The 27,638-nt window shown below is 45.3% G+C and overlaps 2 protein-coding genes and 1 non-coding gene across 6 annotated transcripts in view; 1 reads left to right on the forward strand and 2 right to left on the reverse strand.

The window, feature by feature from the left end:
- Casp7 (caspase 7) overlaps window positions 1–19,484 on the reverse strand; it is a 38,156-nt gene extending 18,672 nt beyond the window's left edge. The window contains exons 1-2 of the mRNA XM_048338213.1: window positions 19,426–19,484; window positions 13,987–14,096 (exon numbers count right to left, since the gene is read on the reverse strand). Of these exons, the coding sequence (XP_048194170.1) occupies window positions 13,987–14,096 (110 nt within the window). The 5' untranslated portion in view covers window positions 19,426–19,484. The remainder of the gene's footprint in view (window positions 1–13,986; window positions 14,097–19,425) is intronic.
- On the reverse strand, window positions 1,328–1,430 carry LOC125347381. Its single transcript, XR_007210169.1, has one exon. It is a non-coding gene; the product is annotated as a U6 spliceosomal RNA (small nuclear RNA).
- Window positions 19,485–23,261: 3,777 nt separating the features above from the next.
- Window positions 23,262–27,638, forward strand: part of LOC125346045 (nebulin related anchoring protein) — a 68,447-nt gene continuing 64,070 nt past the window's right edge. For all 4 annotated transcript variants that reach the window (XM_048338215.1, XM_048338217.1, XM_048338216.1 and 1 more), the window contains exons 1-4: window positions 23,262–23,483; window positions 24,040–24,134; window positions 24,642–24,729; window positions 27,385–27,489. In XM_048338215.1, coding sequence (XP_048194172.1) covers window positions 23,412–23,483; window positions 24,040–24,134; window positions 24,642–24,729; window positions 27,385–27,489 — 360 coding nt within the window. In that variant the 5' untranslated portion in view covers window positions 23,262–23,411. The remainder of the gene's footprint in view (window positions 23,484–24,039; window positions 24,135–24,641; window positions 24,730–27,384; window positions 27,490–27,638) is intronic.

Raw genomic sequence — 27,638 nt, forward strand, 5'->3', positions numbered from 1 at the left:
AAGGCTGCACAGAAAGGGGAACACATGGTGGTCAGAAAGGCAAACTCCTCCTTGACATACAAAACTGATTTTTACAAAGATACAAGCAGTTTGGTCCCAAACTGAGGTGAACACTTCAATGTTTATTCATATGCTTTTCTCAAGAATCAAAGTTGCCCAAATTAAATCTTTCTACTAATACTACATATCTCTAAAAAGAAAAGAAAAGGGAGGGTAGGTGGGTAAAAGGGCTTTTAAAATCAGGACAAGAGATTGAAAAAAAAAATGAGTATTCTCTCCAAATGAAATTAAGAACAAAACTGTCTGTTTCTATAAGTAACAAACCAAATCCAAGCATCTGCATCTCTCGCTCACCCTACCGCCCTCCTTGACTTTAATCCACGGAAGTGTCTCCAAATCTCTGAGAGGAAGTGATATTTCTCATTCCTCTTCCCACTGCTGTCCTGATTACAGACTAGCACTGTATGTTTAGCCTTCTGATTCTGTCTTGCCATATTCCTATTTCAAAATGACTGCCATTTATTGATTGGCTGACCACCCTGGATTGTTAGCCAGGCATTTTACCTCTTGATTCACACGTCCAGCCTCTTTTGCTCTGGTTAATTTTGAGATGGAATCTTACTTTTTGCAGAGGCTAGCCTAGATCCTTCTATTTTTTATTTTGTTTTGTTTTTGCTACCTGCCATAGCTAGGATGACAGGTGTGGGAGATAGATACATGAAGTGGCATGCCGTGGGCACTTTGTGATTGTCACAGTGACGGGGTGTGATGGCAGCGGGGTCTCCCTGCGGAGTCCCCCCCAACCCCCACACTTTGGGATGATGTATGTGATTCTGTATGGACATGCCCCATACACAGGAATAGGATTTGTTTCCCCATTGCCACCTGTCAATAGTCCTGCTGACACCAACAAAGGGTGACCGTGGGGACCAGCAAGCGGGGGGGTGGGGGGGTGGAATGTGATCAAAAGCATGGATGAAAAATTCCTGAGGAAACCTGCTTAAAATTGTAAAAAAATAAATAGGGTCATATTTATGCTCAATAACCTCTAAAGAGATAAAATTCTCTCATGCTCTGCAATGAAGACTAACAAACAAGCTACGGGGTTTGTGCCATTACTGGGACTTGAACTCATAGCTTGGTCACTGCCCCTTAGATTTTTCACTCAAGGTTGGTTCTCTTGAACCAACTGAGCCACCTGACTTCTTGCTGGTTAACTTCCTGCCCACGCTGGCTTTAAGTTGCGATCCTCAGATCTCAGTAGCTAGGATTCCAGATGTGAGCCACTGGTGCCCAGCAAAACATGACTGTTTTTTTAAACTGTAAAATAAATACAGAACGCTTCATGAATTTGCGTGTCATCCTTGCACAGGGACCATGCTAATCTTCTCTGTATCATTCCAATTTTAGTATATGTGCTGCTGAAACAATCCCAAGGCATGACTTTTGAAAAGTGTTCATTGCCTCCTCCTCAGTGATGTGCAGAAGAAGAGCATCAAGGGTTTTAAGGAAGAACAAGCTTGGAGCTAGGTCACATGACAATTCAAACCACACTGCTCCCATTAGAACTTGGAAAATGAATCCACTGCTTTTAGAGTGAATTATGCTTTGTTAATTTGGCCTTAAAAAAAGGAACTCTAGTGGGGAATAAAGCTACACACATGCTTGAAAGAGGACACTGTGGTTATGAAAAGACCCGACACTGTATATAAAGTATGATTCTTTCAGTTGGTAAACATCTCTAGCGGGTGCTAAGGGCAATTGCCTTGCCCTAAGCTTGCCCCTCACTGACCTCTTTGCTTTCAAAATGAACTTGATATCTGCTTCCTCTTTGGGGGATTTGTGTCAGTCAATATTAATGGTTCATTCTGACCCAAGCGGCTTTGTGTTAAACCTAAGCCTTCCCAGGCTGTGCGTATGCATTAGCAAGGGATCACCAATCCCACACCAGTGCATTTACCTTGCCCAGAAGCCCAGAAGAGCTCGCTTTGTACTAACAAAGGATCAGCCTCCAGCACCGACATAACTGGAGGGACAAATGATAGGCAAAATGACCAGAAAAGCGAGGAGGGGAGAGGGAGGACTGAAATTTACTACACCGAGCTATTCTGAACAAGTGAGGGCCCAGAAGCTGAGTCTAACACTTACTTGCATGCAAATCACACAGTATCACCTGACCTAAATAAATCAGTCACGTCCGTCTCCTATTAGAGATAAAGCATGTTTTAATGAACACTAATTAACTACCTTCTTTTAGATGAGGTCTTTCTATGTTGTCCAAGCTGACCTTGAAATGCTAGATTCAAGAAATCCTCATGCCTCAGCCTCCCTGTAGCTGGGACTCCAGGGTTGCACCACTATACCTGGCCAAGAGCAAACTATGAAGGCAGATTATGGATTAGTTCACTGCTGTTTCTCGGCCCAGAAGTTTCCTCAAGCACACATCGTGAATGAATAAACAGCACTTCAGCTGATGAAATACAGTAAGCACAGACCCCAAGCTCCCTCCAGTCCCACAGGGCATACACTCTGCAGACCTGGGAGTTGCCAGGGAGCTTCAAGCTTCAGAAGTGGTGAAGGAGTAGCTGCCAGGACTGCACTTGTACCCTGTTGCAGGCAATAATCATAGCCTCAGGCCTCAAGGTCACAAAGTCAGAAGGAAACTGACTTCTGATCTTACATTCGTGTCCCCTTTCTCCTTGGCTCTCTGTGGAGCCAATCAGAGAAGAGCAGGTGAGGGCACCACTTTCCTGGTGACAGGTTAGGGTACCAGCTGGTGGCACTGGATTGTCACCTCTCCACATGTCTCAGCCGCTTGGCCCCTGGACCAGCAGGTCAGACATGCTGTATTTCAGAAATCACAGCACACCAGCGCTGCCCCATGAGTACAGCGTGGTCATGGGTATAATTCACAACTTTGAGCCCTGCACAGAGGGCCCAGCCCTGATAGTAAACCCAGTTAAACCAGTTACTTTAAAATCACCTCCAACAGGGTCCTAAGATGTGCCACTGTGGGTAATGTCATCCCAGAGGCCCCCGCCCCCCCGTGCCTGGAGAGGCCCCCTCCCCCCCCCCCCCCCCCGTGCCTGGAGAATCCTTGCTGCTGGAAGGATAAGGGAGGGCCTAGGCTTTGTACCCCAGTCCGAACCACCGAAAAGGAGTCACCATCTGCCTCGAAATGCGCTGCTGGAGCCCAGTGGTAGGTAACAGGCTGCTACTGGATGCAGAAAGGGCCCCAGGGAATAGGGAGAGCTAATTAATTAGCTCACTGCAGCAAAATGGCAGCATTCCAAAGCTCTGACAAAGTCCCAAGGGGTCCCCCAGAGGCCAGGCAGGAGGGACGGAGGCTAAGAAAGAACTTAAGAAGCTTTCACAGATCCAGCTTAGAAACTTCAGCTAACCATCATCCCCACAGACAAGATTTTGTCAAGGTAGCTGTCCCCACCCCAGGTTCATACGACCAACCTTTCTGTAGAAGATGCCGGAACATATGACAAAGGCTGTCACAAAGACCCCAATGGGGCAGGGGGCAAGAAATGCATGCTAAGTGTCTCTCAGGTCCAGAGTCTTTCCAAGTGTACAGACAGCTGAGCGTCAGTGGCTCATGCCTCTAATCCTAGCTACTCAGAAGGCTGTGATCTGAGGACTGTGATTTAAAGCTAGTTCAGGCAGAAACATCCACAAAACATAATCTCCCATGAACCAGCAAGAAGCCAGAAGTGGAGGTGTGTCTCAAGTGGTAGAGCACCAGCCTAGAGTGAAAAAGCCAGTGAGAGTGCAAGGCCCTGGGTTTAAGCCCCAGTACTAGCTCTAAAACAAAGAAATCAAACAGTACAAACAGTGGAAGAAGCATTTCCAGTATTTTAAAAAATTCATCCAAGTCAGGCATATGAATACTGTCTTGGGTTTTACCAAGGGAATTAACAGCCATTATCACACTTCCTGTGCTGCCCTCTAAGCCAGGCCTGCCTCTCACTTCCTTTACCTTCGATAATTCTGCCGATAAACCTAGTATTTATCCTGGTCTTTTTTTTTTTTAACATCCCCAAGACTTTCCCCAAGATTATTCTGCTTAAAAGGAACATAGGATTCTTGTTTTGGAAGCTGTCACGAAGAGCAAAGTCCATGCTAAATCAGACTAGTGAATTCAAATCCTCTTAAAAGCTTGTATATTCCACAATAGGCTGAAGATTAAAAAGTATATAAATCTGGCCACTAAATCACTGTGCTTAGGGCCAGACAAGCAAGATAGCAGCACACTACACCCTGCTGGTGGAGTCCAAATGTGAGTAAGCATACATTAAGATGTGATGGAAAGGCAATTCTCGGAGCAGGTGGAAGGTGGTGTTGCCTTGCCCCTCCTCTTCCTCTCTCTCCCAGCTGCCTCTTGGAGTTCAGGCAAATACAATTATCTTCACTGCCCATAGGCTTTCAGACGAGATGTGCCGGCAACACAATACGAACCGCATCCCCCTAACTTCACAGGTAGACAGCCATTTCTTGCAATCTACCATCTCACAGGGCAAGGCCAGCTGAGACATTTTCACTACAATCAAGTCAGGAGTAAAAACGGACAACCCAGCTGTGCTGGTTGTTTCTATGAAGAATCTACAGCCACTTGCACTAGACAACACTGCAGGATAAAAATACTCTGCCCACTTGACGAGGGCTTGGCAAACCTCAGGAAGTACACAATGGGCTTTTACAATGCACTCTGGGTGCCGGTATAATTTTCCCCATCACTGGAGTAGATAAATACCGATTTTATCCTCTTACAGATCCCTGGGGCTGCTGGAAAAGTGAATTACGCCTTTCTATATTTGGAAGAGAAGAGCATGCAAACCCATTCCTATTTCTTTTCTAAAGCCCTCTCGTGGCTCGGTGTCCCAGCTGCCCTGTTTGTAGACATTCCTCAGTAAGCAGTAAACACACCACCAGTGGGTATGCAGCTCCCGGGCCGGTTCATCCCCATGGAGAGCTCTGGTTTTTGTAGCAGCTTTGTTTAAATATTTCTGGAGTGACTGACTCATGGTTTCAACAGAGGGCATCCCCACAGGACTGTACCCAACATACTCAGAACCAGGGCAGGGCAGGGAGGGAAAGGGAGGAGAGAGAAATACCTGGAGTCTCCGTCCAGATGCAGCCCCCTCTGCAGGAGGAGCAGGCTTCGTCCTGAGACCACAGGGAGGGAGTTGCCCTCTTCTCTGTAGTAGTAGAAGCTCAGCATGCTCGAGCTCAGCAGGGCAGGGGAGACTGGCATGGGCTGGCAGGCCCCAGAGGCCCGTGACTGAATCAGCAGTGAGTTCCACGCTGGACGTTTCCATAGGACCATTCAAACTCTGCTGGGAAGGTCACACTGGCCTCCCCTTCTCTGCTGACGGGCAGAAATGGCCAGTGTCTACATGGAGCCCCCTCCTCCCTCCACAGCTCCCTGTGAAGAGCATTCTAGGGGGATGGGATCGGAAAGGAGGAAAGACAGATTTCCACAACACACATAGCCAGATCTTTAAGAGCAAAACATGGGAAAGGATGGGTGGATGGCTCAGCTAAGAGGCCGAGTATGAACGGCATAAACCATACACACAGTCTTGAAGGAATAAGTGTGCATGAAAGGCCAATCCACCCAAGTATCCATCCACAAAGCATAATAGTACCGTATGGGTGGCAAACACAGAAGACCATAGCAACTAAATGAGCAAAAACAGACAGTAAGTTGATAGGAAATGAAACAGCTCATTAGAGTGGTTTTTGGCTTTCAGGTTTTGTTTCTGTTTGTGTTTTATAGAGACTAGATCTTTCTACATATCTCAGGCTAGCCCCAGAACTCTTTAAATATGCCAGGCTGGCCTTGAACTCACAATCCATCAGCTTTCTCTTTGCAACTTCTAGGATTACAGGCATGTGCCACCATTCCCATCTGTTTTTGCTCCTTCTAAAGGTACTCAAACTAGCAGTACATATAAAAGTACCCTAGAAGGGCAAACAAATCCCTTACTTTTCAGAAGAGGCAGAGAAACATTTCTCTGTGGTTTTGCATAACGGGACTGATACAGGAGTTGCTGCTGCTTCCCCTCCTAGTGCTCCAAAGGCAACAAGGACAATGCGCACACATCAAACACAACAGGCAGCAAGCTAACAACCATGCTCTTCACCATTTCCTGAGGGAGGGTCGGAGCCAACACAAATGACAGAGCTCAAGTGAGGTGACCACACCTGCCCTGGGCAGTCCTCTCGGTCCCTTGCCATCCTCAGCTCTGTGAACAAAAGAGAAAATTAGCTCTCTATATTTTTCTAGGAAACTCGACTTGCAAAAACACTTTTTTGGTAGTAAAGGCTAACTAACGACGGATTAAAGAAAAATCATTTAGGAGAAATAAAGAGGGAGGATCTTTTAAATACCGTGAGAGAGTTGGGTGGGAGACAGGAGGAGTTGTCTGCATTGTGGCTGAGCTCAGGTGCAGAATGTGGAGCAGCTAGCATTTTCTCTGACCACTTGATCCTTTTCTCTTTCTCACAAGCAGGCACTCCCTTGAGGCAGAGTCCCTTGCCAGAGAGAAGGTGGGCAAAGCAGGGTTTAAACAAGCAATGCCATGCTGGGATTCCCCACTTGAGATTGCCTGTTCATTAGAGAAGCAACAGATTATACATTCCAAGTATTCCTCTATTACTAGACTTAGTTGTGTAGGGCTAGAACTCAGGGCCTCCCACTACCATTTGGCTGTTTTGATCAAGGCTGGCTCTCTACCCCTTGAGCCACAATGGAAATCAGAGTGTCACAAACGTTTCTGTCCAGGCTGGTTTTGGACCATGATCCTCCGGTCTCTTGAGTAGCTGAGATTACAAGCGTGAGCTAGCACTATCCAGTTCCGTGGTGGTTTACATTTCCAGGATAGCTTGCTTTTGCTTGCATGTAGCCTGTCCCTGCCCAAACTCATATTGAAACAGACCTGCCAGTGTAATGGTATTGAGAGGTGATGAAACTGGTTAAGAGGCAACCATGGCATGGGATAGAACTCTCGAAGATGGATTTGTGTGGTTCTCAAGAGAAGGGGCTCCCTAGAGTGTTCTCTTGAGAGTTGTTATAGTGATGGTTTCAACCCATCTCCTTCACACACATATATCAAGAGATATCTTCCAGCGGGTTGCAGTTGTGTGTACTTGTGGTTCCTGCTGTTCAAGAGGCAGAGATACAAAGATCAAGATTCAAAACCAACCCAGGGAAATCTTATCTAAAAAATAAATTAAAAGTAAATGGCCAGGATGTAGCCCAAGTGATGAAGCTTGCCTAGCAGTCGCAAAGCCCTGAAGCAAAATCCCAAGTACCACAAGAAAGAGAGAAAGAGAGGGAAGAAAGAGATGTCCCTTTAGGGTCTGGTGGGCACTAGGCTTTGTGCTATAAAATATGGCTCATATTGTAGACTGTATCACTACTGATTTCCTCTAAACAGTTGTTTTAAAACCCACTTCTTTTTTTTGCCAGTCCTGGGGCTTGGACTCAGGGCCTGGGCACTGTCCCTGGCTTCTTTTTGCTCAAGGCTAGCACTCTGTCACTTGAGCCACAGCGCCACTTCTGGCCATTTTCTGTATATATAGTGCTGGGGAATTGAACCCAGGGCCTCATGTATATGAGGCAAGCACTCTTGCCACCAGGCCATATCCCCAGCCCCTAAAACCCACTTCTTAACTTTAAATTACCTTGAGTAATTTTCCTTTGTTCTATTTTGTGTTTCTACAGGGTTTTCCATAATTAGAAAATCAGAAAACCATTTTAAAACACCTAATTTTTATTCTTGTTTTGGTTTTTGTTGCCAGTCCTGGGGCGTAGACTAAGCACTGACCCTGTTTTGTTTTTTTTTTTTTGCTGAAGGCTAGCACTCTACCACTTGAGCCACAGTGCCACTTCCGGCTTTTTTCTATATATGTGGTGCTGAGGAATCGAACCCAGGGCTTCATGTATACGAGGCGAGCACTTTACCAGTAGGCCCAATTCCCAGCCCAACACCTAATTTTTTAGAACGTAAAGAGCCATCTCAATTACTGAGACCATGCACTGGAATAAAATGATGTGGTCCTGCCACCTAGTGGCTGTGAGACAAAAGGGCAAGCCAGTCAGAGTATTGTGGACCTGGAAGCGGGTTTCTTTCCTGTTCCTAGCATCCCAGATGTTCTGGGAGAGGGTGGGCCAGCAGTCTGGTCCTTAATTAGAGACAAGCGAGAGGCGCAACTGCCTCACTGATAACAACCACGAGCATCTTTGATAAGGGACTAGGATGGGTCCAGAGGGAAGATGCCTGACATCCAGAGGTGCCAGCCACACTCCTGGTATCACCCAGGCTTCTGATGGCGGGATGCACAATGACCTAAGTCAGAGAAGAGTTGGGAAGTGACCCCTGCACCTCCCAGTTCTGTAGAATACAACCAAACTCCTGAAGCTACATTCAGGCCACCCCACGGGGACCATTTCAACAAAATAAAATAGCCCGGTTAGAACCCTTGAAAGACAGAGGTTAAAATGAAGAGTGCAGTAAGGGTCGAGGGGCTGGGTGTGACACAGGACCCTCATCCCCTCTGTTTTGACCACACTGAATAGATTACCTCTGGTAGAACATAGACAGACCTCGTCTTTATGGCCCCAAGTGCCATTTTCCTCATCCCGTCTTCTTCAGTCTCTCCTTCCACCTGGGCACAAAGTCCAGTTGTTCCTACCTGCCAGTCACTTCCAAAGTCCTACTTCATCGAATCCATCCTCTCCTGGGAGGGCAGCCCCGCTTGCAGACCCTCCCTGTAAGGACTTCTGCAGTCCTTAGGGGTGATTCTGAATCACCTCAATCATCTGTATGCCTCTGCCTTTCTTTCCTCTCACATAAATGCAAGAAATTCAGTGCAACCCTGGGGCTAACACAGAGCCTGGGAATGGAGGCTGATAGCTCCCTTTGAAAGCAAATGGAGGACTTGAATCCCAGCTGAATGGGGGTTTGAAGCCTAGTTTAGCTACTGATCAACTACAGTGTGTACTCAGTGTAAAGGACTTAACCATTCCTGGTCACTCAAGAACTCTCCAATGAATAAAAGAAACAAATTGCTGACAAAAATGCTATCTCAAGTGACTGACTTTAAAGCTGGTACTACTTCAGTAGATGAAAATTTTTGAATAAAAATATAAAAGGGAAGTCTAAATTTTAAGCCTAAATCACAAATCCTAATGGAATTATATTTAAATTGCCTTCTTCCTGGCAGGTGATCAGTGTATTACTGAATTCAATTACAGCATCAGAAGCCTAAAGAAGTCAGAGAAAATAAACAACTACTATTTTACAACCGAGAAGGATAAAATATTTAACTGCCATTCATACAGCTCAATATTGTTTAATAATTCAACAATCTTGCCTTACATTTCATGCCACTAAACTAAGCACTTCAGAAAAATGACACTTAAGTTTCAATTTTTTGCAAGGATACTGTGTCCTTATTTTGATAACATGAAATCTGATGTCAGCATTAGTCATGCTACAGAAAAGGTACAGTGAGCCAGAACACCAATGAGCCAAGTGTATTTACCTCCCTGACAAACAGAGCTTCCAAAGGCAGGGGCATGCCACAGGCCTTACATGTGCTTGGGCAAATGAACAAGGCTCAGGGTTGAAGTCTTCAAGCAAGGAACTCCAAGATTCCCAATGGCTGCACACACCAACAGGCACAAAGGAACAGGTAAATGGCTAGATCCTCAGCTTCCAGTTGTGTGTTTTTGTCTTACAAGTGGTTCTGTCTGAAACACTGCTTCCCTTCCCATTCTCTCACCTCGACTGAATGAAAGGAAAGCAGACTCACACACCAGAGCTTCACCTATATCATCTACCAAAAAGTCAAGTGAAGGGCTCTATCTGTGAGGCTCCTGGGATCAGAGACCATGGTGAGTCTTCCTGGAAGACAACAGTCTGAGAAGAGTGAGGTCCAATGTTAGAAGTGGGGAGTACTTGAAGCTCTACTTGAGGCTATTCCAAATCCATTTACATATTGAAAAGGATACCGAATACAATAGAGATCCTGACATTGTAGGAAGCTTGAGGATGACAGATTTCATTTAATTGCCTTGTTTCCTTTATCTCTTGATTGTTCTAGATTTCACCCCTGTAGAGCTAAAGGAGTCCTGTGAGAGCAGAAAACGATAGGGCTGGACCTGGTATACTTTCCTTCCTCAGGTCCTCCTTCCCTCCCATCCATCCATCCATCCATCCATCCATCCATCCATTCCCCCCCACCAATCCATCCATCCATCCATCCATCCACCCACCCAAGAACTAGACTTCAGAATTCCGAAATAGGATGACTATCACAGGACGCTTAATAAGACATTTATAGAACATGAAAATGGTAGCAGACCTTTCCTGGCAGGGAGCAATTCTGGTGGGGGTTGGGAGGAACCTGTCAGGCAAGCTGGCTTTGCCAAGTACATTATACAGCAGTTCCCATAAATGCATAGCCTACACTGGCAGCTCCAAGGTTTTAATATACAAATTCAGAATATTGACTCACGCTTCTTTAATTATCTTTTTTTGGGGGAATAGTTTAAGTTACTTCTAAGTAAAAGGAGAACAGACTTAACAATTGGCGAGGGGGTGGGGGGGGAAATTTGGTACTGTCTTTTCGGTGTACTTGCCGGAAACTAAAGCAAAAACAAAACAAAAACTCCAAAGTTGGACAACAGTCCTTTGGTAATTCAGATAATTTCTTGTTGTTTCTTTTTTCTGTCGAGGTTGACTTTGAACCAGAATCCTCAGCTTCCTGAGTAGCTAAGGATTATAGGTGTGAGCCATGGGTGCCTAACAAGTTCCATCTCTTTACTTTTAAAATCACTGAAGAAGCACTTAACTGAGTTGACATTCTCGGCACAGAGCTCAGGGAAACATCAAAATTAAGTGTTATTACTGCAACAAAATTCCTACCATCCCATAAATTTATCTGTGCTTTTGTTCAGTGCTTTTATCTCTAAACACAAAAAGTAGGGATAAGAGGCAATATTTTTTAACTTTTTCTTATTCCAGTAATTAGGATTATTTGTTTGCTTATTGGGAAACTTTTCGAAAGCCCACCCAATGGAATTGTTTCTACTTAAGAATTATTTTGATGAGTAACAAATTTAATAATACTAAAGATCTATTATCATGTATTTGCTTAGATCAACTATGAATTAATAATAACTGAAACAGAAACTTAGTGTAGGAAGTTTCTTAGAACATTATCCATATCTGAAAGAATGCTTTCAAAAGTAATACATATTTACAGTTGTATAATGAAGTGAACAATAAATCCAACATAATCTATTGTATCAGAATAAACTGCAAGGGACAGGAAATTGGGGGGGAAAAAACAGCTTCTGGACGAAAAAATACCATGGAAATTCTTGTAGTTAGCTGGATGCTATGGTTTACACTTGTAAATCCTGGCTATTCAGAAGGCTGAGAACTGAGGATCGTGGATTGAAGCCAGCCCACACTGAGAAATCCATAAGAGTCTTTATCTCCAGTTAACTAGCAAAAGGCCAAAGTATGATAAAAGTGGTAGAGCACCAGCCTTGATTCAAAAAGCTAAGTGAAGATGTGAGGCATTTGAGTTCAAGTCTCCCTCTCTACACAATTCTGGTTGTTCATTAAGAGCTGTCATGTTGTTTTTTTAAACTGTTACTATAAAGGTTACAGTTTCCTAAGCCAGGTACTGTCATATCTTTTTTTAATGGGTAATGGATTTCTGTCACTGGATATATTTTTTAAATGACTTTTAAATGTCTGTGTTCACAATGCAGCAGTCCTTTACACAGTTTCTGATTTTACTAATATTTTTGAAATGATCATCCAATAATAACTTTTTCTCTTTGATTTAGAAGCCATTTAATTAACCTAAATACAGAGAATGAGGAAATACTATTACATTATTTGGCTATATGTTAAAAAATTCTGATGCCACCTGTAACTATACAAGGTTGGGCTTAGTTCTCTGTGAAGAAGATGAGAATCCCTTGCTCCAAGGACATGGTATCAGCCTGAACCAATTCACCTCCTGGTTTGTGAACCTGTCCAGGAGGTTAGAGCTACATTTTGGGGTCGTTTCATTGGATCTTCTTGACCCCCCAATGGCAACCAATGGAATTCAAGTTCCATGTGTTGTAAATCTTCCCGCTATTCCAAATATCATCTGTGAGAACATGACCCCAGGGTTTCCTCTCTTTTGAGGCAGGGAGAGGGCGGTTGCAGGAAACGAGGCTGCCTCCTACTATCAACTCTTCCTCTCTGGAGCACTGCTAGGGAGTGCTCTCTCATCTCAACTTGTATTCCCTGCTGTGTCTCTCCTGGGGGGGAGGGCATGTCTGAAGATGTACAGTGGGGTCCTCTTGTCTGTGGGGCACAAGATCCCAGACACCAAGGGTTGACTGAAAGCCCATCTACGATCTGATCTCATGCCTTTCCATTGCAACAAAGCATCTATCACACACAGGGAGGACAAGCTTAGCAAGGGTGAAATTGTGACAACACACCTAACAAGGATTGTTTTCTCTTCTTCCTGATTTCACAGATACATGATTCGTTCTTAACAGCACAAGATTTTTCTCTGTCCTCAGTAAGTCAGGAACTTTTACTTTCTCATTTAAAGGGGTACTGCATGACTTCTCTAGTATTATCTTGTTACTCTTTGGGGTCATTATTAGTTCAGATACAGGGACCTGGGCATAAGCTTTGCCACACCTGGACAGGTGCTGCCACAGACTGAGACAGCTACTAATGGAGTTAGACAAAAGATGCTTCATATCCCGGATGGGACAAAGCCAGAGGGTGAAAGATCTCAACACACACTTTGGGATGGACTAGAGTTCAAAAACTTATGAATTAGTCCTAGAATTTTCCATGTAATACGTTTATGTCATAGTGGGCTGGGACTATTGTATGGAGAACGCCAATGCTTCTGACCCCAGGATGGCTACTGCTTCCTGTCAGGAAACTCATTCAACTGCCCAGCCATGGTCAAGGTCAAGGGGAAGTACAAGGTCCCTCTATACCTCTGTAGCTCCTCTTCTTTTTAATAGGAAGGACACTGCGGAATCCTTACGTTGAGTGTTGCTGGTACTGCTTAAATCTGATCTCAGCTCTTTTGATTTTTTTTGACAGTCATCATCAGCAAGCTATTAAGCCTTGTAACACTTCTGTTTCCCTACTGGCCAAATCTTGATAACAAGAGAGCCATGTCCTAGGATTATGTGGGCAAGATATAGTAATTCCAAGCTGGCAGACAAAATTTGATAAATGAAGCAATAATAATTATTAGATGTAAACTCATTTTTTTTAAACTCAGGTCCTCATTTTCTTAGCTATTTTGCTCAAGGCTAACACTCTACAACTTGAGCCATACCTCCACTTCTGGCTTTTTGCTGATTAACTGGAGATAAGGATCTTTCAGCTATGTCGGCCCTGGATGGCTTTGGAACCTCAATCCTCAGAGCTCAGCCTAAGTAGCTGGGATTACCGACATGGACCATAATAGTCAGAATTTTAGACGCGGACTCTGGCAAGGGAAAGGTGGGGGCCAGTGGACAAGAGACGTTGTCATTGTCACCCACTTGTGGCGCACACGTCTGCAGGTGTAGATGGGAGCCGGTCACCTTAATGCTCCTGGATTCTGCTTTCGAGCCAACCTCGGTCCCAATTTGTGGCAGCAATCCCCAGCTCTGCTCTGGAGGTCCCTACATATCATCTCTGATGAAAACAGCCCTCATTCCTGAAACTGTCCCCAGATACATAGCTGGTGAGCCCCACAGTGTGGCTCCCCCACTCCTCAGCTTGTCCTAGAGACCAGAGGGTCTGCATGGGGGCTCCAATGCGGTCACTTTCAGCTGGCAAGATCCTGTAGAGCCCTCCCTCCCTGAATGTTGCCTCTTCGAGGGTGGCTGGAGGGGACAGAGGCGTGGCTCGCTGAAATTGACATCAGAAGTAAACTTACCTCAACAGTTTTGCTACAAACGAGGACCGGTCTGGCCTCGCATCAACAGCATCTGGACTTGCAGAGTCCCCGGCTGCCTGTTTCTCAATGTGGTCCTGGCTATCTGCCATCTGAGAAGAAGAAAATACAAACCACAAAGCTGGGATTCAGTGGCACTGCTGGCTTGGTGATACTTTTAAATGATATTAATGTGTTAACATGGATATGTCTTACTTATGTAAGTTCGGGAGTTTCTACACCATTAATATGTTCAATATGTGAGTGCCAATCATAACCCAGGACTCATGCCAGAGACTGAGTATAGATGTAGCAGTGTAGAAAGCAAAGGCCTTGTGGAGCTGCTAACTCAACACCCACAAATCTGTGGACTGTGCAGTGTGTGTATTAAGCTTTGGAAGGTCTGTCACAGTAACAACCAGAAAGTCCTCCCTAAGTCCTTGCTTGGGTGGCTCAATCACAACTCAAAAGCAGCAGCAAGCTCTCAATGAGCTCTTGTTCTGTTTCAGGTGACTTTACGTGGTTCAACTAAAATAGATTGCCATTAGATGATTTTCCTGCTCAAGAATCTTCAGGAGATTCTCATTATCTGTACGTTTGGGGTTCAACCCATTGGCCTTTTAACACCCTTCCTGATCTTTTAAGGAGTCACCACCTGTGGCCCACCCCGTTTTTGGGACTAGAGTTCTACTGCACAGCCAGGGACATTCGTGTACCCTTCATGGAGGCCAGTGTCTTCTCTGAAAGCAGGGGAAAGTATTAAGGACCCAGTCAAGAATATTTACTACCTAGCCATTGTCCATTCCCAACCTAGCCCTTAATTCATCCTGTGTATTGGCACAGTGAAAATCACTTGGCTCCTGCTGGACCATATAAATTCATCTTATATGGTAGAAACATTGGGCTCACGGGGGTATTTGCAAATAAATATTAACTTAGTGGAAGGCTGAAAAAAGTGAATACCTGAATGGAACAGAATTTGGCTGAACATGATCCAGCTGGCCCAAGGGGTGCCACTATTCAAATCATTTCCTACAAACCAAGACCTGTTTCTTTCCTCCTGCAAGAGTCAGGACTCCTCTCTCAAAAATGAAGTGAAACCTCTTCAATTTCTATCTGGTCTCAGCTCTAAGAGACATCTCTCAGCAGTCATGGCTGAAAGATGCAGTTCTGTGTGTGCAGATGTGTGTGTGTGTGTGCGCACGCGCACACGCACGCGTGCACACCAGTACTGGTATTTGAACTCAAGGCCTCACATTCTTTGCTTAGCTTTGTTTCTTCCAGCTTGCATTCTATCACTTGAGCCACACCTCCACTTTCTGGCTTTTTGCTGATCAAGTAGAGAGAAGAGTCTATCTTGATTTGCCTGTCTGGACTGGCTTTAAACATATCTTAGCCTCCTCCCAAGTAGCTAGAATTACTGGCATGAGCCACCAGCACCCAGCTAAGAAGGACTATCTTTTACAGAACATCTTGAGTCCCAGAGTACAAGTCATGACTTTTGGAAGTAGAAGCAGGAATCTAGCTCACAAAGGCTTGTCTATGGATGCAAGTCCATGGACTAGTAGTCCTTCCAGCTGACCTATGGGAGAGGAGGGCATTGGTGAGGGGACTAAAAGGAAGGAAAAGGCAGGAAGCCACATCTCCACATGGCTATGCGAAGTCAGACGGTCATTTTGTTTCTGCACATCACAAGCCCTTCTTGCTGCCACCACCAATATATTTCTGGTTGGGAGACAGGCATTTATTTTTTCAGATTAGGCCCCTCAATGTGTTTTCCCCCCACAAACTAGAGAGAACCCTGTCTACAGAGAAGATAAGCCCAGGCATGCAGACAACCCTCAACCATTTTCATTCCATCTCCTCCAAAGAGACTGCCTTACCTTTCAAAAAGGATTGTCATAAGTAAGCCATTCATTTGAGTACTTTCTAAAGTACAAGTATTACAAAATCCACCAGGAATAAAAAAAAAGACTCTAGCTTCAACTAGTGGCAAGTCTTGGCCTTTCTTGCTGAAATGAATGTAGGCTGTGTGGTGAGCAAAACAAAGTGATCACTAAAGACAGACAGGATAGGTGAGCGTGACAGAAGAGGTTCCAGCCTTCATCCTGACGGAGAATGCGGACCACAGAAACAACACCACTGGCGGCTGGCGGCTGACCTGGGGAACACAGGTGTCTTCTAGGCTTGCAACCCCTCTTGGTGTGATACCCTAAGGGGGCCGGAAGGCCTCACGGCCACTCCTATTCCCAGAAGGCAACCAAAGCAGGCAACCACGTGCTGAGCTAACCCCCACCCTCCCGCTGGGAGTCAGGGACCATATACAGGGGAGCAGGGTCCCAGTTGAGAGGGAGAGGCCTGGAGGAAGGAAGGCAGAAGAGGAGCCTCTTGGAGCTGAGCAGTGTCCAAGCTCTGGAGCCCAGGCCTGCAGACCAGAGAGGCCAAAGCTCCAGGCCTGCGGTGTGGAGAGGCCTGTAATGTGTGTCTGTGCTGGCTCCCAGTTGTGTTTTTTGCTCAAGGCTGGCATTCCACCACTTGACCCACACCTCCACTTCTAGTTATTTGCTGGTTAGCTGGAGGTAAGAGTCTCACAGATTTGTCTGCCCATGGCTGGCTTTCAACCATGACCCTCAGATCTTAGCCTGCTGAGCAGCTGGGATATCAATTATATCTTAACAGTGTTTTGGGTTTGATTTTTGTGTGTGTGTGCCAGTCCTGGGGCTTAAACTCGGGGCCTGAATATTGTCCCTGAGCTTCTCTGCTCAAGGCTAGCATTTTAGCACTTGAGCTACAGCTCCACTTCTGGGTTTGGGGTGACTAACTGTAGATAAGAGTCTTACAGACATTTCTGCCCTGGCCAACTTTGAACTGGCATCCTTAGATCTCAGCCTCCTGAGCTGCTAAGATTAGAGGTGTGAGCCACTGGAGCCCAACTTTTTGTTGTTGTTTTTTTAAAGGAGGACTTCAAGCCAAATGACTCCAGAAAAACCAAATGTCTGTTTTTAACATTGTTGGAACTTCTCAGAATTCTGGAGAGTCCTCTTCATTCAATGAATATTTCCTGGAAGTCCAATGCCCCACCCAGGCCTTTGCTAGGAGCCAGTGACACACCCATGTGAGCAAAGTGACCTGATCCTGCCATGCTGGAACACAGACCTTGACAAAAGATGACACAAATATCAAACTGTAACTTGTACTGAGGGCAACCGATGCCGGCCATACAGGAGACCTCAATGCGCCTCCAAGTAATCAGACAAGGTTTTCAGAAATGAAACATCTTCCCTGAGATCTGGGAGAGTCAATAGAGAGGGTAAGATGAGGCAATGCAGGCAGAGCAATGTGTGCAGTCATCAAACATCTACATACCTGTCCCATTGAAGAAGGGACAGCATAAAGACCCCATTTGCACTTACTGAGACACAAAATTAGGCTGATTTTTATGGCTCAGTGGTGGGAGGCTTTCTCCCCATACAATCAGCCCATGAGGGCTTCTGTCTGAGGGATACGGCATCTGTCTGGATTAATGCTGCATGGTCTGTGGAGTGGCAGGAAGTCTTCCTATAAAAACCACTTCCCACTATTGTCAGTGGTAGTGAACTTGACTTCTTAATCTGTTAGGCTCACCATTCAGTTGCTTTTTTATTCCTCCTGTGCTGTGCTTGATGTTTTCAAAAATCCAAAGGGCCCAGGGTGGTAACTGAGTACAAGTGTCTGACTATTGTAAGGTCACTGCAGCCTGGTCACCACTTGAATTTGACCCTCAGTTTCATCCTCACAATCCTGCCAAGAAAGCCAGATATGCTCTGGTGTCTCACACCTATAATCCTAGCTATTCAGGATCTAGAGGCTCACGGTTCAAGGTAAGACTGTGCAGAAGGCGTGGCTCAAGTGGGATAGTATTCGCCATGACCAAGCAAGATAAAAATGAACTGAAAGCACTGGTCCCTGAGTTCAAGCCCCAATACCAATCAACCCCCCCCCCCCACACACACACATAGAACAAGAGAATAAGTAAGGAGCACATAAGTAAGCAGTGGGAGAAAGTCCTGGGGCCAGTCAGGGCCATCTAAATGCCTAAATTCAGCCATACTTGGGGCCTGGCTCAAGTAGGAGAGCACCTGCTGAGCAAACACAAAATCCTGAACTCAAACTCCAGTACCACCAAAAAAAAAAAAAAAATCTATTCTAAACATCTTTCGTAAGGATGAAAGACGACTGTAGTGATTATTTGTAAACATACTCAACACATGTCCCTTTGTTGAGTTAAAGTGCTGGGTAGGCAATCACTTCCCAGCTACTGTCCGAACTTGTTTCTTTTTAGTCAGAGGAAATGGGCTGATGGCACCTGCTTCCCTTACAGACTGACATCACAAATCCACACATCACTTCTTGCCCAAATAAAGACATTCTTTCTCTTTTCTCAAAGAGAAAACATTTTTTTGATAACCTATGCCCAACCTTCTAGTCCCTGGGAGGGGAAAGGGGGCTGGGAACACACAGAGGTTCAGTGGTACTGCCAGGAGACTTCACCCATCTTGTAGAATAAACTTGGGTTTCTTCGAAGAGCTCAAGTAATCATCTGCCCCCAAACCACAGTTCACAGGTGCTTGCCCAAGGTGGACTGTAAACCCAGGCCAGCAGTCAGGAGGAAAGTGTGCGACTGTCAAGGAACTAAGGTGAAGGACAAGGCTACAAGCAGCCCAGAAGTTCAAGGGAAAAGGCCTGGGAGGATCCCACCCTCACCATAAACCAGGACAAGGAATGGGAAGGTGAAAGGTGGCAAGTCACCAGGAGTCAGAGTCCACAGACCAAGTGTTGCTTTCACTTTGCTCTGCTGTGTGCCCAGCCTAGCCCTCTCCTTCCAGGTACACATCAAATCATCTGGGATATCCCCACCAACTGACAGACAAGCAGAGGGAGAGGGGGAGGAGAGATGGGAGGGGAAGAAGAGGGAAGGGGAAGAAGAGGGGAGAGGAGGAGAGAAGGAGAGAGGGGGAGAGGGGGAGGGGGAGGGAGAGAGAGGGATGGGGGGAGAGGGAGGAGAGGGGGAAAGGGGAAGAGGGAGAGGAGGAGTGGGAGGGGGAGAGGGGGAGAGGGACAGGGGAAGAGGGAGAGGGAGAGAGGGGGACCGGGCACTAGTGAGCCTTGGTACTGGGACGGCACCCAGGCCAATCTCAGAACCGAGGCCTCGTGGCGGTGCGCGGCACCCACCGCCCCCTTCCGGCCACATCCTGGAACGTGCGGGCTGTCCGTGACCCCAGCCCAGGTGTGCGTGCAGCGAAGGAGGGGCGCGGAGGGTCCGCTCCTCAGCACCGGAGACCGCCGTCGGGGCCTCCCCTGGGGAAGGAGGGAGGGAGCGCGGGGAAGGAGGGCAGGCGGGCGGGCGGGCGGGCGGGAGGAGGAAGCCCGCGGCGCGCGGGCGGAGGCGGGGACCCGGGTTACCGTGCCCGGCGTGGCGGCGGCGAGCGGCGTCCGCGGCGGCCTCGGTCCTCCGCCGCGAGGGTCTGGGCGGCTCGAATCGTAGCGAAAGTAAAAGTCCCGGGCCGCCGAGGCGGGGCGGGGCGGGGCCTGCGGGGCCGGGCGCGGGCGGCGGGGCCGCCTCCGAGTCGGGGCGCGGGGCCCCGAAGCGCAGCGCGAGAACGGCCCGGCCCCGCCGGCGCGCTCCAGGGAAGGAGCCGGGATGCCCGCCCCGATGCCCGGGGTGCCCGGCGTCGCCCTCTGCCGTCGGCGACGAGCATCCCCGCGGAGCGCGCCGCCCCCGAACGCGAGCGGGCTGAAGCCTCCCACGTCCTCGCCATCCCGCCCTTCCGCCCGCCGGCGCGACGCGACGCGACGTGGGCCTCTGCCCAGCTCCACGCCGCCGCGCGGGCTCGCGGGGCAGCGCCTCGCCCCCGCTCCCTCCCCCCACCCCCACCCCCCGCCGCCGCCGGGGTTACCTTCCACCAAGGCCACCTCGCCGCCGAGCGCGCCCTCCACGGCCCGGAGACGCCGGACGTGAACTTCACTTTCTCCCCGCTCCAAGGCAGCGCGCGCGCCGCTCCGCCCGCGTCGCTGGGCAGCGGACTCCCGAGCGCCCCCGTGTGTCACCCCGCGGCTACGACGCCCGCCGGGCTCAGCCGGATGGGAGAGATCGCAGTGCCAGAGATTGCAGTTCCAAGCCTTGCAACGCGGGCACGCCCGTGTGCACACGCACACACACGCACGCACACACGCACGACGCCTCTGACACCTTTCCCCCCCCCCCCCTCAGGGGAGCAGGTCACGAACTCATTCACACTGGCTGACATGAAAGAGAAAGTTTTGATGCCACCTTTCCTTTTTCCTTTCCCCTCCCTCCCCTCCCCCTCCCTCCTCTTACCCCTCCCTCCTTCCTCTATCCCTCTTTCTTTTATTTTTGTAATATTACTGAATATCCACAGAGGGAAGACCATGTGAAAACCCACGAGAAGATGGCTATCTACAAGTACACGGAGGCCTCAGAGGAAACCAGCTGTGCTGATGTCTTCATCATGAATGTCTAGTGTCCAGAGCTGTAATAAATGAATTTCTGTTATTGTGGTGCCTTCTTTGGCCACCCCAGAAAACTTAATACATACATTATTCGCAAGTATATTATATCTACACTTGTGTTTTTAGAGTTTTTGTCTCATTAGCCAATCTCAGCATCCCAGTTTCCTGGTTATCTTAAACGTTCCCAGTAGAGATTATTGCATGGTTTCTCTCTTCTGACCAGACTGGCATGGGTCCATCTATGTATCCCTAATCCAGAAAATTCCTCTGTTCTGATCCCTTGGCCTTTAGCAGTGGATATACTCATATCTTCACCCAAGGTGTTACATTGTCTCCTGGGCCCTGATAAGGCAGCCTCAGTAGTCGGATGTTATTGTTCAGCCTTGAGTAAGATTTTACTGCAGACAATCAAAACTCAGGCCAAATGGGGCTGATGGAATTCCTAAGCTTTACTCTGCTTTTGCCTTTCCTCTTCCCAATAGAACATCAGGTCTACTTGTTCCAGATGTCTTGTGAGCAGCTTGCTCAGATCAGGAGCTTCCAGATTGCAGCCTACAGGTTGCTGGTGGCATATATATATATATATATATATATATATATATATATATATATATATATACATATATATATGTATATATATATCTCACAAGAACACAAGTTAAGGGTGGTGCTTACATTTTTAAAGGATAAGAGAAAAGATACACCACAGATATGGATTGGCTTAAAATATCTGATCTCTTCCAGGCAACATTTACAGACCGCTGTCTTAAACCAAAGACACAAACTCATCTCCAGAGCAGATAGCCATTTTCTGCTACCAAATGGTCTCAAATTAGATGTAGGTTTGAGGAATGACAGAAGATTTTATCTGTCTGCGCACAATAGTTCTTAACGACCCGGTGTGTATGAAAGATCGGGTTCAACATCCATCGCAAGGGTTACCTGAGTCCTTGTGTAAGTTCCCTCTCCCTGCATGCAGAGTGAAGTCTGTGCGGCCCACACCCACACCCCTCCATTCTCTCCACCTCCCCTATCAGCACTACTGGTTTCTCTCCACCCTACCTGGGACAATATGTCAGAGCATGGGGGGGTCAAAGGTCATAAATTAGTAGCCTACTAGTTTTATTAAAAGGATGCAGGGGATGAGTTGGGAGTCAACTCCATGTATCAATGCATATTTCTAGCTTCTCTGGAAAGACCAGAATACTTGGTGGTGTTGAATACTGACTCCCTAGAGATCCTGTTTTCACAAGCGCCACAGATGTAAATTTTAATCACAGTCTTTGGCAGGAAATATTGCTTGCTTCCTTTGGGGCTCACGTTCACCCATTTTGGAGGGCACTTACCATGATCTATGACTTCACACTGGCCTCCATAGCATTATGATGTAAGCGTTTTATTTCATTAATTCACTTATTGAGCACCTTTTAGATGACTGATCTTGGAATTATGAACCAAAATATGTTTTGATGGAACTTACATTTTGACGGAAGTGACAGTTTTTTTGTTGTTTGTTTGTTTGTTTTTGGCCAGTCCTGGGGCTTGGACTCAGGGCCTGAGCACTGTCCCTGGCTTCTTCTTGCTCAAGGCTAGCACTCTGCCACTTGAGCCACAGCGCCACTTCTGGCCATTTTCTGTATATGTGGTGCTGGGGAATCGAACCTAGGGCCTCATGTATATGAGGCAAGCACTCTCACCACTAGGCCATATCCCCAGCCCGGAAGTGACAGTTTTTAAAACAGATGCTTCGGTCTTTAGTCTTTCAGATGGAGGCAACTTCTATGAAGACTATAAAGAAGGTGGAGGGAATAGCTAATGAAAGGAATGAGCTCAGGCAGGAAACAGGCAAGGCACCATTATCTAAAAAGTATCTTTGATAAGGCGATAATTTCAGCATAGACTAAAGGTAATAGTCACCTCACAAAGTCAGGAAGAAAATATTTTTGTCATCGAGCTCCCCCTGTTAGGACTTGTGGGACTAGGATATAATCAGGAAAGTTCTTTTGGAACATTCTTGAACAAAATTACAGAAGCCATAACACCAAGAGTTCTTATGTTTGCATTCAACACAAATGAATATATTACTAAATTTTGCTTTCACTGATGGAAACATTTGTTTTTATTTTTATTTTTTGCCAGTCCTGGGGCTTGAACTCAGGGCCTGGGCACTGTCCTTGAGCTCTTTTTGCTCAAGGCTAGCACTCTACCACTTGAGCCACAGCACCACTTTCGGCTTTTTCTGTGTATGTGGTACCGAGGAATGGAACCCAGGGCTTCCTGCATGCTAGGCAAGCACTTTACCACTAGGCCAAACTCCTGGCCTTGATGGAAACATTTGTAGTAGATAAAGCTAAAATTTAAATATGGTATTTACCTTCCCAGGGAAGTACATCAACCCGACTTCATTTCCTGTATTTTGAGGAGTGTAGATAGCCTGTCTGCTTTAGTCATCGGTGTCTAGAGTCAGCTTTTCTAATTTGATCATCAGATAAAGGCGTGGTTATTCTTTTAGTTCTTTTCTTGGGTTATGATCACAGCTAGTGTTCAAGTGCCACACGCTGCCCAGTCACACACTATGATTTTGTTATCCACATAAACATGATGCCGTCCTGTGAGTTCACTTTTCTATTTAAAGAAGCGTGTCAGCTAGAAATACCTCCACCTTATTTCGCAGACGCATGCGCACTGAGTGAGTTGCCAAAATAGTCCCTTGAGTAAGTGGCAGCTTTAAAAGCCAACCAATTGCAGACTTCAAAACAGAAAGTCAGCAAAGGAAGGTGGAAGTTGGATTCTGAAGGATCAGGCACCCATAGGAGTTGAACAGCAGTTGAGGTTTGGGAGACGTGAGCACCTCAACTGGGTTCTAGTTGAAGATCTTGCCTGCCTGCTACGTTTGTCCTCTTTGTACACTCTCCAAAATGAATGTGCAGGCTTGTTCTAGGTGTGGCTATGGGGTTTATCCTGCTGAGAAGATCAGCTGCATAGATCAGGTCAGTAAGCAGTTCTTCGCCTTTGGGAAAAATAGGAATATACATATCTTTTCACGTATAGATAAGTGGGTATTTTTCAGCTATAAGGAAAAGATAGCTTTACCTACTTTTATTGGATTCTAATCACTTCTGTGTTCTTCCATGTTGGGAGAGGGTGGATGAATGACGAGAAAAGGGGGAGAGAATACAGTTATAATATTCAATGTATACCCAATGAGATTAGGAAATTTTTTGAGGTGAGGGTTTGGGTTGCTAGGGATGCGGAAGAATGTTAAAAGCGATGACACCACTCAAGATGCATTGTACTTATAATAGTTTGTTGGATGGTAACTCCTTTATACTACTACTGAAATATAATAAAATATGATTTAAACAAAAAAGAAAAAACTGTCAATCTGATTAACATATTACATTGTATGTGTTTTTTAACTTAAAATACAAATCTTCAGCTTACCTCAAGTTTCTTTTCTTTTTCTTGTATTAACTCTGAAGTATATAAGAGCCCTGATTTGGGAGAAAATAGGTAATTTCCAAATCTTTCCTATATGGTTTCTAGATATGGCATAAAGCATGCTTTCACTGTGAAGTCTGCAAGATGATGCTGTCTGTTAATAACTTTGTGAGTCACCAGAAAAAGCCGTATTGTCATGCGTAAGTGTTTGATCCCTTTGAGTACCCAGTAGTCAACCAAAGCCTCAGTTTATGTAGTCTCTGGCTAAATCCAAGAAGTGTCTCCCAAAAGTCTTTGTTGAGGTTCAGTCACTAGAGACCTAAAGGGACATTTTATGCAATGGACAGAAAATCTTATATTTATTAGTGAAAATCAAATCTATTCACTGTAATGTCATGTCAAACTATTCAATATTTGTGGAACAACATAAAACATACAACTTTTTAAATATCCATTTTGATTTTTTCTCAAAGTTTTCAAGTGATCATATCCAGTTTCATTTTATTTTTTAAGTTGTATGCATTGAATTTATTTGGTTCATTTGTGTGGTTTTTTTCCTGTAAGACTCATTGTCTGGAAAGTCACTAACTTAATTACTAAGTTTTCTACATATCTGGTTTTTTAAAGTATCTGTACCTTTAATAATAGTCATCTTGGACCAAGAGCATTTAAAATTTTGATTTATATCTATTTTTTTTTGCTTGCAGCCACAACCCCAAGAATAATACATTCACTAGTGTCTATCAAATTCCTTTAAATCCAAATGTGAAGAAATCTCTGGGTGCCGTGGGTGGGGTAAGTCACTTAACTTTGCCTTTTGAAGTATCTCTTAAAGCAAATTCCTTTGCACAGGCACCTGTTAGATTTTAAGTGTCCATGTCTATTTATGAACAGTTTATTTCCTCCACTTACACATGCAGAGTGTATTTGAGTAACAAATGTTGCTGTCTTCCATCATCATTTGGGATCAATAGATAAGATAATGTAGGATCAAGAGTTGAACTTCTTCATTCTAATATGATCTTTATTTTTTAAATTTAATTTTATTTTCAAGGTGATGTACAGAGGGGTTACAATTAAATACATAAGGTAATGAATATATTTCTTGTTGAGCATTGCTACCCCCTCCTTCATTTTTCTCCCACCTCCCCTCCTCCCCAACTTCCCCCCCTCCCGAGTTGTACAGTTAATTTCCAACATACTGTAAATACTCTAATATAATCTTTATATCCAGTCAACTCTTGACATGTTAATATTAGTTTATACAACCCTGCTTACACTAGATGCTTAGTCCATTTACATGGTTGAAAAATATGGTAAGGGTCCTACTTTTCTTTCCTTTGTAATATTTTGGTAAGGAAAACTAAACACCGCCAGTTTCATGCTTCTAAATTTCCCCGAATTTAGTAGTTGCTGATGATTATATGAGCTCTCTCTTCCACTAGTACAGGGCTAGATCAAGATATTTTGATTGGGTAGTAAAATTTGGGTAGAGGGAGTTGGGGATGGAAGACAAAGAGGCCTTGTTCATAAGCCTGACTTCTTTTGAGAAGTTGGCACTAAAGTTTAGTTAAATACCCAGCTGTTGATTAAACTCTTACATCAGTTAAAATGATGAATCATTTAACTTATCTTGCCCAGGCCCCATAAGAGTTTGCTCTGTAGGATAGAGCTTAATGGCTTTCTAAAATTAGAAAGTTACACAGGAGGTGGAGGACTCTCTAGTAATGTCTGCTTGCCTGAGACTCCCTTCCTGATGTCACCTCACCTGACACTGACTCTGATACCTGCCAGCCTGTCCTCCTCAAAAAAAGCGTGGGTGAGGGAGAAAGATGAAAGAGGCGGCACTGATCAAGATTCCTTGTATTCCTATATTACTTTGTTCAAAGGCAACCCCTTTGTACAACTACTTAGATAAAAATGAAGTGTGTTTTCAACAGAGCTATTGCCCTTGCCACGGGCAGTCATGCAAACTTCCCAGTATGACTGTGTGGGCAGTAAGTACAGCCTTCTGGAGGTGTGACAGAATGCCTATTTGTTATTGTATGCAATGTAAGGATGGCTACAAGTATATGTAAGCAGACTACATGCAAATACTATGACATTTATATAAGAGACTCAAAGACTTACTGATTTTTGTATCATGTGAGATGTACGTGTGTGTGTGTTCGTGTCTGTGTGTATGTGTGTGTTTGTGTGTGTGTGTGTGTGTGTGTGTGTACATACCAGTACTGGGGCTTGAACTTAGTGTCTGGGTGCTTTCTCTTTGCCTTTTCACTCAAGACTGGAGCTCTAACTCTTGAACTACAGCTCCACTTTTGGCTTTTAGTGATTAATTGGAGATCAGGATCTCACGAAGTTTTCCACCCAGGCTGGCTTTGAACCCTGATCCTCAGATCTCAGCCTCTGAGTAGCTACCATGACATGTATGAGGCACACCTGGCCATTGTGTGTTTTCTAGCATTAGCTGAGTGATTTTTAAACTGACTTGCAAACCCAAAAGCTTAGACTTGTAAGCTAAGAAAGCTTGATAAACAAATTGAAGAACTTAAGTCATCAGATTTCAAGATTTACTATAAAAGCAGTATAAAATACTCAGCAGAGGAATGAACAAAAATCTTCAGGGGACTAAAATACAAGATCCAAAAATTGACTTGTTCATATAGGGTCACTTGTTTATAACAGAGGCACAACTGTAATTCAACATAGCAAGAATAATTCAATGTTTGAATGATTGGATATTTGTTACGAGAAAGGTATTTAATTCCTGCCTTACACCTTTACACAAACACACACATGCAAGAAAAACCGCATATGTTACTGATCAAGCTGTTGAAAGTACAATTATACCATGAAAAAGACCTCCATGAAATCAGTGAGCTTATCATTTTTTTTGTTTTTTTTTTTTTTTTTGTGTTTTTTTTGGCCAGTCCTGGGCCTTGGACTCAGGGCCTGAGCACTGTCCCTGGCTTCTTCCTGCTCAAGGCTAGCACTCTGCCACTTGAGCCACAGCGCCGCTTCTGGCCGTTTTCTGTATATGTGGTGCTGGGGAATCGAACCTAGAGCCTCGTGTATCCAAGGCAGGCACTCTTGCCACTAGGCTATATCCCCAGCCCCGAGCTTATCATTTTTAACATGATATAATACCCTGAGTGCCAGTCAGGCTAATTAATGACAAATGTCAGTCTGATATACAAGGTTTTCTGAAAGTACTCTAATCTGAAGACTTTGTATGTTAAGCTTATAGAAAATTTATAGGTACTCAATATGTGTCATCTGGTTGATGGTACAAATGGAACCATGGTGAGATATACCGTACACAGTTTCCTTATAGTACAATAGAAATTCTTTGAAGTTGAGACTTGCAAAGAATCCCCTCAAATTTAGCTATGTATTATTTTCTTTCTCTTCTCTGATGGAAACACTATTGACTGTATCTCTGTTATGCAGATCAGTGACTCAGTAGATGGTGAGCAGTTTAAATCAGTTTTTCACTGGGACATGAAATCGACGGGTGGAGTAGGTGCACCTAACAGACAACCACTGGTGACTGAGGTGAGAGAGGCCTGACACATGGGTTTGGAAAGAAAGAAGAGTGACGTACTATGTAAATTAAATGCACTAATGTCTAGGGCAAACCAATTTGCTTTTCTTTCATCCAATCTGTAACTCAAGCTAACTATGGGGTACCTTTATCAGTGTAG

Source organism: Perognathus longimembris, chromosome 2 (assembly GCF_023159225.1).
Source record: "Perognathus longimembris pacificus isolate PPM17 chromosome 2, ASM2315922v1, whole genome shotgun sequence".
NCBI lineage: Eukaryota > Metazoa > Chordata > Mammalia > Rodentia > Heteromyidae > Perognathus > Perognathus longimembris.